General features: G+C 43.5%; 1 protein-coding gene across 8 annotated transcripts in view; it reads right to left on the bottom strand.

Annotated features, from left to right (window-relative positions):
* Nucleotides 1-12,249, bottom strand: part of akap11 (A kinase (PRKA) anchor protein 11) — a 147,691-nt gene that overhangs the window by 24,640 nt on the left and 110,802 nt on the right. For all 8 annotated transcript variants that reach the window (XM_041211492.1, XM_041211493.1, XM_041211494.1 and 5 more), the window contains one exon: nt 7,354-12,232. In XM_041211492.1, the coding sequence (XP_041067426.1) occupies nt 7,354-12,232 (4,879 nt within the window). The remainder of the gene's footprint in view (nt 1-7,353; nt 12,233-12,249) is intronic.

The raw sequence follows: 12,249 nt of genomic DNA on the forward strand, positions 1-12,249 counted from the left end.
GAGGGCAATTACGGATGGGCAGCAAATGCTGGCTCTGCCAGCGATGCTCACATCATGACTGAATAAAAAAAAATGATTATTGGGGTTTGATCCAAATTTGAATCAAAAGTTCCTCAAGACAGCTTTTTTTTAAAATAAAGATACTAAGGTGCCCATGGTATGGGTGCCACCCCAGTCCAATGAGTTGAATGAAAAGGTATTAGAACTGCATTTAAATATTACTTCTGACCGCTTTTTGAAAACTGAACATAAAAGAGTAAGGTTAAAATATTACTTAAAACATTCCAAATTTATCACAGCCAAAGTAAACAGAATAAAAGCTTCTCATTTTATAAAGGTGGAAATTGTGGTCAATAATAGACATCAGGCACTGGCACACTGGGTGCTTTGAGGCTACCTGCACAGTAGGCTATTCCAAGCATGCTATGTCTGCAAGTTATTTTGCTTTTCTCAGCTGATCTGTTTCTGTCGTTTTCACCAAAGAGCTCATAATTCAGTTTCTTCCAGATGACCCCATGTGAAGTACTCCAATCACATCTGCTAAACCCCCACTGTACTGGTTTACAATTCCTGCTTCATATCACCAATGGGAGATTCTGCTGCTTCTCCTTTCCCTCAGCTTCCTACTCATGCTCTCCCATCTGTGCAATTCAAATTCACATTCCTGTTGGTGCTGCCATTCAGGCTTCCTCCTCTTCCTCCTACACTGTTCCTACACATGCAGGTGTTGTTTTCCCTTCATTTAGACATGCTCAGTGCCCAGTTCTACCTCCAGTCTGCACATATCAACTGTAGAAAAAATTTCAGGAACATGGGGAAGAGCCGGAACCAGATTGCTCTCTGAATGACTCTCTCTCAAGTCAACGCACTCAATGGGTTAAATGACCTCCCATCCGAGGTGTGAGAAATGATTTTCAAGGCCTCTTTCTGCTCTGCTCAATATAAGCTTGCCTTGCACTAGCTGGGTTCCTGGCATTGTGCTCCATGGTGAGCCTTTTGTTTTGTTGGCCAACTTTCAACTTTTAAACATCCCCATTGATCTGTAGCTGGTATCAGCCAACTGACTGAAACCAGTTCATATGGTTTGAGTTTCAAAATATTATTTTTCCCTTACAAAGGTCTCTCAGTGATTTCCATAAAGGGAATATCCCTTCACGGAATGTGGGCCAGCATTTATCGTCCATCCTTAATAGTTCTTGAGAAGGTGAAAGTGAGCTGTCTTCTTGATAACTGAGTGGTTTGCTGGGCCATTTCACTGCACAGTCAACCAACCACATTGTTGTGGGATTTGAGTCACACGTAGTCCACACCAGTTAAGGATGGCAGAATTCCTTCCCTAAAGAACATTAGCAAACCAGTTGGGCTTATACAACTATCTGACACTTCAGTATCATGGTTACTAATATAACTTTAATCCAGATTAATTAAATATTAATTCCCTAGCTGCTGTGGTGGGGTTTGAACTGATGTCTCCAGGTCATTAGTCCAGGCCATGGATTGTTAGTCTAGTAATATTAACATTATGCTACCATACCCACTATATGTTCCAGCTTGTATGATCTACCTTTGAGGAATGAGAGACCCTGGATAATTGTTGTAAGCTGGATATTGGAAGTTCTTTAGCTTATATTCTCGGTAACCTTGGCAAGTGAAATATCAAAACACTGATCAGAGCTTTTGAAATCTTCTATCAACCAGAGTTCAGTAGGAACTCTCTTCATTAGTTAAATGATCACTTTTTAAAAGAATTCCGACTTCCTTTTGATGTCAGACTTTTGGCTAAACTTTGGCAACATCAAAATTTTTAAATACAAATGATGAGATTGGACAGATGGCCAAAACCCAACAACTTAATTCAAGGAATTCAGTGAAACTAGAGATAGAAATACCCTTTTGACACAACCTGAAAGACATACAGCTGATAGCTATAACAAAGGCATAACAGACATCAAATGATTCTCCCTCACCCAATTCTCCACAGTAACAGTTCAACATTTCTATTTAAGATTTACAGGCCTCTCACAAGGTTACTCACAGTGAGTCAGATACACTCAAGGGTGATGCCTGGAGGGTGACAGAAAGTGTAACACTTACATTAACCTTTTAACATGTTACATACAAACATTTGAAATAGGAGCAGAAATAGGCTATTCTGCCCCTCGAGACTGCTCTGCCATTCAGTAAGGCCGTTGCTGATCTGTTTGTGTTTTGAATCCCACATTTCCATCTATCTCTAATAACCTTTGATTCCTTTGCCAAACAAGAATCTATCTATGCCTGCCTTAAAAATATTCAAAAACCCTGCCTATGCCGCCTTCTGAGGTAGTGTTATAGATCTGATTGAACAAACATTGGCCTCCTAACTACAGAAAGAGGAGCGTCAGCACTGTGATGCCAATCAACAAACACAGCCACATGCAATTCAAGCCAACAGTGCGCTGGCTGAAGAAACAATGCACAGGTTGCCTTTGGATACATCAGATGTTAGAAATATAGATGCATTTCGGCTTTACAGTCTCCAGTTACCAACCCTGTTCTCTCTATTACAACTGAACCCATTCAAAGGGCTGAAAGAATGGTCAAGTGACATCCAGGTGCCCTGGAATGTGTTGCACTCTAAAAACACTAGGTGCTGGGAGTAGGAACTAAATGCCAGTTTCATACACGTAGTGGAATTGCATAAAGCATGAGCAAGTCAGGAGACTGCAATATCTCAGGAACTCTAATGAGCACCTAGTGTCCTGGCTAGAAAAACAAAGCACTGAAAAAGTTAGCAGCAATTAAATTTATCAAATAACTTAGCAGCAGGATTAACTAGTGCTTCAATTTCATTTCAAACTCCAGTTCCTGCCCTATGCTAAAACTGCTTTATAACAATGATTGTTAATGTCACGTATACGGAGATCCTTCAATACTGGCCTACTTTTAAATAGATAAAGAATACTCAGTGGTCCCAAATAACAATAGTACATCTTACAAACAAATAGGTGATATTTTTCAAAAGAAGCACAATCTTCCCTTATAAATCAGGCACACTCATCCACCTATGAGAGAACACAGCCTGGAAAAAAACGATTCTTCAAGAAGTTTATGATAAGCGCTTGGTTAGGTCGTGACCCGCAATTCTACTGCAATACGGCCTCCTTCTGGCCCCATGCCTTGTGCTACATCCAAAGGAGGTGGCATCAAGAACCCAAGTAACACCAAGGGAACAAAATTGGGGATCTGATGAAAGGGCATAGACATGAAATGTTAGCTGTTTCTTTCCACTGCTGCTGCTTGACCTGAGTATTTCCTGCATTTTTTGTTTTTGTTTCAAATTTCCAGTATCCACAGTATTTTGCTTTGTAGAAATAGAACAGGGTAGATGTAAACCACATGATATCAGAAAAAAAAAGAAAAAATCTGCTAGCTTGGTACCATATTTCACTCGCCTTCTTGAATGCTCTATTCAAAAAATGCAAATGCACTCTACCTCTCTTACATCTCAAAACTAGTACACTTCAAAGCACCCAGACTAGCTGGCTTTAATCCAATTAAGACACATCCAAAGACTGAACCTCTATTTTAAAAGAAAAATATTTCCAATAATATTATAAAGATTAATAGCTTCGTGACATCTTCCAGCCTCTCTTCCCTTCACCATCTGTCTCCAAACTGAACATAAACTCCCACCTCCATTCTGCAAGATGAATATTTTAGAAAATAACTTTTAGTTTAAAATTGAATTTAAATGTAAATAAATGGAAATGCTTCCTTAATAAGCGGATAAATAGACCTGGGGAGATCACAAAGATAAAAGCAAAATACTGCAGATGCTGGAAATCTGAAACAAAAACAAAAATACCTGGAAAAACTCAACAGGTCTGACGGCATCTGCAGAGAGGAATACAGTTGACGTTTCCAGTCCATATGACTCTTCCTCAAAACTAAGGAAATAGAGAAATGAGATGAAATATAAGCTGGTATAGGGAGGTGGGACAGGTAGAGCTGGTTAGGGGGCCAGTGATAGGTAGAGGCAAAGAAGAGATTGCTAAAGATGTCATAGACAAAAGGGTGTTGACGGTGGTGATATTATCTAAGGAATGTACTAATGGGGACATTAAGGGTATCAAGCAAGACAAGCTAGTGGCAGATGGCCCTACTGGGGGTGGGGTGGGGGGAAGGGATCGAAATGGGCTAAAAGGTGGAGATAAAAAAATAGATCAAAATAAATTTAAAAATACGTGGGAAAAGAAATATATATTTTTTTAAATGATAAATTATTGGAAAAAGGGGGATCGGAAAGGGGATGGGAATGGAGGAGATAGTTCATGAGCTGAAATTGTCGAACTCAATATTAAGTCCGGAAGGCTGTAAAGTGCCTAGTCGGAAGATGAGGTGCTGTTCCTCCAGTTTGCGTTGAGCTTCACTGGAACATTGCAGCAGGCCAAGGACGGACATGTGGACATGTGAGCAGGGTGGAGTGTTGAAATGGCAAGCGACAGGGAGGTCTGGGTCATGCTTGCGGACAGACCGAAGGTGTTCTGCAAAGCTGTCACCCAGTCTGCATTTGGTCTCTCCAATGTAGAGGAGGCCGCATTGGGAGCAGCGAATGCAGTAGACTAAATTGAGGGAAGTGCAAGTGAAGCGCTGCTTCACTTGAAAGGAGTGTTTGGGCCCTTGGACAGTGAGGAGGGGGGATGTAAAGGGGCAGATGTTGCATCTTCTGCGGTTGCATGGGAAGGTGCCGTGGGAGGGGGTTGAGGTGTAGGGGGTGACGGAGGAATGGACCAGGGTGTCCCGGAGGGAACAATCCCTGCAGAAAGCCGCCAGGAAGGGTGAAAGGAAGAAGCGTTTGATGGTGGCATCATGCTGGAGTTGGCGGAAATGGCGGAGGATGATCCTTTGAACGCGGAGGCTGGTGGGGTGATAAGTGAGGACAAGGGGGTCCCTATCATGGTTCTGGGAGGGAGAGGAAGGTGTGAGGGCGGATGCACGGGAGATGGGCCGGACATGGTTGAGGACCCTGTCAACCACCGTAGGTGGAAAACCTCGGTTAAGGAAGAAGGAAGACATGTCAGAGGAACTGACATGGAAAGTGGCATCATCAGAACAGATGCAACAGAGACGAAGGAACTGAGAGAGTGGGATGGAGTCCTTACAGGAAGCGGGGTGTGAGGAGCTGTAGTCGAGGTAGTTGTGGGAGTCGGTAGGCTTGTAATGATGTTGGCGGACACTCTATCACCAGAAATTGAGACTGAGAGTTAAGGAAGGGAAGGGAAGTGTCAGTGATGGACCATGTGAAAATGATGGAGGGGTGGAAAGTGGAAGCAAAATTAATACATTTTTCCAGATCCAGATGAGAGCATGAAGCGGCACCAAAACAGTCATCGATGTACCGGAGAAAGAGTTGTGCGAGAGGGCCTGAATAGGATTGGAACCAGGAATGTTCCACATACCCCATAAAGAGACAGGCATAACTGGGGCCCATGCGGGTACCCACAGCCACACCTTTTATTTGGAGGAAGTGACACGAGTTTAAGGAGAAATTGTTCAGTGAGAGAACAAGTTCAGCCAGACGGAGGAGAGTAACGGTGGATGGGGATTGTTCGGGCCTCTGTTCGAGGAAGAAGCGGAGAGCCCTCAGATCATCTCGGTAGGGGATGGAGGTGTAGAGGGATTGGATGTCCATGGTGAAGAGGAGGTGGTTGGGACCAGGGAACTGGAAATTGTTGATATGATGTAGGGCATCAGAGGAATCGCTGATGCAGGTGGGAAGAGACTGGACGAGGGGAGAGAGAATGGAGTCAAGATAGCAAGAAATGAGTTCAGTGGGGCAGGAACAGGCTGACATGATCGGTTTCCAAGACAGTCCTGTTTGTGGATTTTGGGTAGGAGGTAGAAGCAGGCTGTGCAAGGTTGGGAGACTATGAGGTTGGAAGCTGTGGAGGGAAGATCTCCAGAAGAGATGAGGTCAGTGACAGCCCTGGTGTTCAGTGGTGGGGTCATGGTCCAGAGGCCATTGTTTCCAGGACTGTTACTGACCTCATCTCCTCTGGAGATTCACTCACAAAAATCTCCTTCCAGAATAAAAATGATGGTTAATGATACAACAGGGATGGAGGAGGAAGATTTCTCATAATATTTCTCTTTCCTCTTCCCAACCTTTATTGCATGCCTGCTTATCATGCTGGTTTCAGTTCTCATCTAAACTTCACACCCAAATTAAGCAAGATCTGTCTTTTTTTTTTCTCGTGTTACAATCCATGTAGAGAACAATAACATTTAAAAAGATATATGGATTTTGCAGTGAGCAATGGAAGAATCGCAGGACAAGATTTCATGTTTAAAGACTTTGACTGTAACAAACAAACTAAAAGCAACATAAACTAAACATTACTTAACAGACAACTAACACACCAAACGAAAGAAAAGGTATTTCCCCATTAACTAACACAACTGAAATACTTCTTGACCCATTTGTACATTACTCCATGCTCCTAGCAGATATGTAGCCTTCCAGACTCATTTCCAAACTCGGGTTTTTCCCTTTCTCCCTGCCATGCCAGGACGAATCTTCCAGTGTCCTTTGAAAGTCATTCCACTCAGCCTTCTGAATATCCTCACAGTTTCCAGCAGAAACGCACCCTCCTTGGTCTTTAAATCTCTACAATTTCCATCTCTTCAAAGAACCAGCTCCCATCAGCATCCTGCTTGGTGGCTAACACAAAACAGTCTTTTCCTCTACTTTTCACAGCAACTGCTGTTTCAGTCTCCCTCTCCAGGTCTTTCTCAGTGGACATTTGTGTCAGCTATCCCTCTTTTGTGTTAAGGCATGAAAATTGTCACTTGGTTTTCCAAAGGTATCAGCCTGGACTTCTTTTTCCATGTCAACCAGATCACATGGTCCCGTGGCCAGGCAGAGTTTAATATCACCTCACCAGACCCTATTCAGGTCATTCTCTCTCACTTTAAATTAGAGGAAACATTTTAAAACACAACTGTCTTATAAAGTCCCACATGCTGACTAACCTGAAGTGTTTTTCTGGCATCTCGTGTCACTATATCAGCAGAAATTCTAACAGCAACCAATAAATGGCAATAACAAACTTTGTCAGGTAGGAGACAGCCGAGATCTACAGCTAACAATCAATGGCATGGTTGGCAGGGAGTGGTGCTGGGGGTTAGGGTGGGGAAGATCAGCTGCCTGCTCCTTTTTTTTTTTAAAATAATCACAGTGCTTCCAGTTGATTTCTTCCCAGCAATCTCCCTACGAGTTTAAAGCAATATGACAATTGACACTTTGAGAAAACAGTGAAAAATGTTGCATATGAGTTAAGGTAAAATGATGGGAGAACAACTTTCACTTACCTTACAATTGACTGGCTGGCACTGATCATGGCTGAAGTCATTATTTCTGCAGCAAGACTTTCAGTGAAGCTTGTGCCATCCTGTCCAATACCACTATCCGCTGCCAGGCTGGTATTACTGAGATCTCGCTTGGCTTTCTCAGTCGCCACTGACATCAAATCCTCTGGAAAAAGTCCCCTCTGCTCCAACTCAATGTGAATCCTAGGCACGTCCAGCTGACAAGCTTCAACAGTTCTATGGACATAGTGTTCTGGCTTGGCAAGCAGTTTACTGCTATGCCGTGGTGCTCTTGAGACATTTTTGCTGCAGAAACTAGCAGTCTGGGAGCTTAACCTGTTAATGCAATTTCTTGATTCTTTATCTGTTAGAGAGCACTTTAGAACCATTTCTGTCAACTTTTCAGCGTACGCTAAACAATCTTTTTGCTTCCTGCTTTCTAGACTGCAAACTCCATCCTCAGCCATGTTCAGCTGGACAGCATCATTGCCACTTTTCCCCAAATAATGTTCAAGAGCTAGATTTGTGCTTTCAAGGTTATATCCGTAATCGTTTAAACTTCCTGTACTGTGATAGCGTTTGCTCCTTTGGGCAATAGGTTGGATTGAGCAAGTCCATGTCTTCTTGGTGAGTTCCTCTGCCATCTGTTCCAGCTGCGACCTTTCATAAAGGCAAGAATCTGTTAGGGACTTGGGCAAGCCATGCATGACTGATGCCGTCTTCAATTTCTGTGTGACTTCATAAGTGATTGTTTGAGCGACTGATGCTGCAAACCTTGTCAAATCTCTGGAGTCCTTTCTGATCATTCTTTGATCATGGCCTCTCCTGCCAGGATCCCCATCTTGGTTGTCCTCCCTTGTCAGAAACTTGAAAAGCTCTTTAGCCCCATTGTCTCCCCTTGCCTGTTGTGAGGAGAGCAGTCTCCTCTTATACTTCTGTTTGATCCTTCTGGCTGCTTGTTCCAAGCCTACTTTCACAGTTCTGAAGGCAAGCTTACTGGCATAATGATCCACAATTACCTCACCATTTCCACCTTCTCTACTAATCAGTCTCATAATATATTCTGCATATTCATCAGTAACACTCTCACAGCTTGAATGTTTAGACATGAACCCAGGAGCATTACCTTGGGGTGAATGAAGCACAGAATCTACAAGCTCTCGGGACCACTGATCAGCCATGGCATTTAGTCCTTCAATTCCAACATTTTCCTGCTCTCCAAAGCTGCATTCACTGCTTTCAACTTGCCAGCCATCCTTCTTGAATTTTCTGACCTTGTGCTTCTTTGAGCTGAGAATTTTTTTGGCATCCCGAATGACCTCCCCTGCCACCTTGCCCGCGTAGTTCCATAAGGAACCTACAACTTCTTCTGGAAGTTTCCTTTCAGCACCAGTGGTCCGAGTGTACAGTTCACTTCGGGCTGATTTCCACAGGTTGCTGGGGAGGACCTTAAAGCATTTCATTTCTCCGCCGTCACACTTGTCGGCATCTTCGACACAAATTGCTGCAATTTCAGTTGCCATGGAAACTATGCTGGATGCCAGTTGATTGGCATAGTACAGGGCATGCCTCTTAATATCTAACTTTAATTCTTCTTTTTCCAAAACCTTTGCTTCTCGTCTCAAACTTGGAATGGGCTGCTCCCTCATCTCTGTATGTCTCTCAGCAAAATCAAAATTTTCATCATCCTCATTGTCCAGAACTTCTTCAGACAGTGACCTCATTAGCTTCAGCACAAACTCAGCCTTTTCCTCAGTGTCCTGGGTCATCTCTGCCAAGCTTGGGACAGAATGATTATGGGGGGTGGATGGTGGCGTTACTGGCAAGAACTCTTTAGCCAGCTCTCCTTTAAGCTTCCTATTGAAACTCTTCAGACTTTTTTCATGGAATGATTGCTGTGGTGTTGGTGGTGGTGTTCCAGGAGACCTACTTCCTTCAACAGGGTTAAGGCGTTCCTCTGAAAATAACCCATCTTTGTTAAGTCCAATCTTTGGCTTTCCAAGCAACACTACATGTAGTTCTTGGTTTGGTTCATTTACTTCTGCTAAAGGAGTCTGGAATGTTGGCATTAAGATTTGACCTTGAAGATGTTCAGTCAATGACTTTAGGGTATCTGCGAGCTCAGGACCACGAACACCCTCTGTACTTTCTATATCTGAACCCTTGAGACCAACAGTAGGACTAGGTGGTGGAGTACATGGAGGAAACTCTTCTGCTAAATGGCCCTTTAGCGCCTGTGCAAAATGCTGAGGGATGGTCAAGCTTTTGCCAGGAATATATTCAATCGGTGACACAGGTGGTGTTCGTAGCAGATCTGGCGACTGAGTGTACAAATCTTGCTGCTGCCCACCAGAAATCATTTTCCCAACTGTTAACTGCTCCTGTATCTGTCCCTCTGGGATCTCTGAGAGTCTATCAGGTGTTTCTTTACTAGTTTCAACAGCGCCAGCCTGCAAACCACCATCAAGTGCCTTGTAAGGCTTTGTGACTTTTGTTTTCACTTCATCCACCGAATTCTTTACAATTGCTTCTGCCAACTGTGCAGCAAAGTGGTTCTCGGGAACTGGCAGGCTCTCAGACACAGGCTCAGAGAGTATTTTTTTACTTAGTTGAGAAGCATATTCCTCTACCTTATACTCCACTTTAGGCTCAGTCACCAAATCAAAAGCATTATTTGCCACAATATCAATCATTGCTACTGTTGTTTGCCAATTTTTCCATGCTGTAGCAACAGCATCATTAGTGTCCAAATCTTCACTTTTCCTTAATGTTTCACAATCATCAGCGTCAGTAACCTCAGTACAAAGATACATGTTGTCACAGGAAATGTACCCACTGCAGTTGACATGACTTGCAGGATCCACTGGCTGATTCACATAGCTGGCAGGCATCACCTCATCCATCTTTCTGCTTCTTGAACACAATCCAGCAAGACCAGACTTTGGAGGTTGTTCTGGTTTCACTTCTGGTGATATGTGATGATGGCATGTGCTCAGAGAGGAATCAGAAGAATTGCAAGGAAGTGTTTTGACAGCACTGGGAACTGATACACAACTCACAATGCCTGAAACACAAAGTAAAGCTTTTTCTATTGTGTATTCCTCCTCTGTCAAATGCAAATCATCAAGGGCATTATTTGCTACAGTATTTGTAAAGCACCCTTCACAATCTCTAAGCAGTGTTTTCTTTTCGACATCAACTGGGTCATTAGTAATTTTTAGTGCCTGGGTTACATCTTCCCCACAAAAATCTTTTCTATTATCCAGGGAAATACTAATTGCTGCTTGTGCTGTGAAAGTCACATCCACTTGAGACAATTCAATAAAAGCTTCCTGTAGGACTGACTCGGACAAATCTCTCGCATAGGAGTTCACAATCTTCTCTTCATCATCAAGCGACCAGCTCGTGATGGATGTAGGCGCCAGTGGGTGACAGAACTGACAAACTTCCATAATACCTTCAAAAATTAGTTCCTCAGCCAGGTCAGTTGCAAATCGGGCAACAGCATTGTTAAAAATTTGTTTCTTCACAAATTTCAGTTCTCGCAGAGCTCCAGTGATTGCGTCACCAACCAAGTAGTCTGCTAAATTATTAATGGCACTCTGCTTTCGTGCAAACGCTTGCCTTGCCCCAACCTCCTGTAAAGCCATGTGAATCACAGAGGTTGTCAGTCTCGCAGCCAGATGGTACAGGGTACTAGTGCATGAAGAAACACCCTTCTGTAAGTCCTTAAAAGCACCACCAAGACTTTTTTCCACTAGTTCTGTAGCAATTCGCTGAATGCCATCTTTGAATATGTTTGAACATTTCTGCTGGACAGGAGTATGAACTGCGGGTTGTTTCAAGCTGAGGTTTGCAGTGGAAGCTGGTTCTCCCAAATGTCTGACTCCATCTGACCAGTGTACACCTTGAGGCTCAAATCTAACATTCTGTGGATAGCTAAAAATAGAGCCAATAATGCTGTGTGAAATATCGCCTGCATAATGTGTATAAGTGTTAGAAAGCCCTCTGAGGTTTGGTCCATTAATGATTTCAGTGCTGGTGGCCTCCGTTCTCTCAAAACACTCAGAATTGCCACAAGTACCAAGGGGGCTGAATGCAGAGGAACGGATGGGGCTGAAGAGTGAATTGTTCTCTTCCCCAGAGGTGTTCACTGGTCGAGGTGAATCTGGGACATCAGATAGGCTGTTATAGGGAGATTCTGCCTTGCGAGCGGTTGGCTTTTTCACATCAGCAGGGAGGACTGGCTGGTCAAATTTCTGCGGATTCATAGCAGCAACTGCAGTAGTGCATCGTTCCAGTGAGAAATCTGAAGCCGGCTTTACCATAGACTTCTTGTTCAGAGGTGGGCTTTGAGGACTGGGTCCGACCTTCAGGTTGGCAGCTGTGCTCACCAACATTTCGTCCAGCTCATCAAACTGGTCAAAACTGTCAAAGAATTCACTCACTTCAGAGTCCGAGTCCTCAATGTCATCTTTGAGTATTGGGATCTGGGGTATTTCCAGCTTGGCTTTCAGACTCTTCTGATAGCCTTCCTCATCCAAGAAGATGACTGGACTTGGACTTGAGCCTTCTGAGTCTTCAGACTCAGAGGGGGAAACAGAGGGTGCAGACTTATATCCAATGTTGGATCTTGACACAGGTGCATTGCACTGTCTGTAAAAACTTCTTTGCTTCCCAGGATCTGAGCTTAATGTTATAACTGAGCTTTTCGCAGACGATGGTGGCCCTTTATAAGGCAAATTACTGAGTAATAGGGGAACTGACTGGTTGGAGACCTGACTTCGGGAGGAGTCAACGGGAATTGGTGTCTCAGCAGAATCAAGTGCGAAGGTGTGTAGAGCCGCATCTCGCTGGTGTTTGGGAGCACTGATATCAAAACCTGTGATTTACAAATTA

Source organism: Carcharodon carcharias, chromosome 18 (genome assembly GCF_017639515.1).
Source record: "Carcharodon carcharias isolate sCarCar2 chromosome 18, sCarCar2.pri, whole genome shotgun sequence".
In the NCBI taxonomy this organism is placed as follows: Eukaryota; Metazoa; Chordata; class Chondrichthyes; order Lamniformes; family Lamnidae; genus Carcharodon; species Carcharodon carcharias.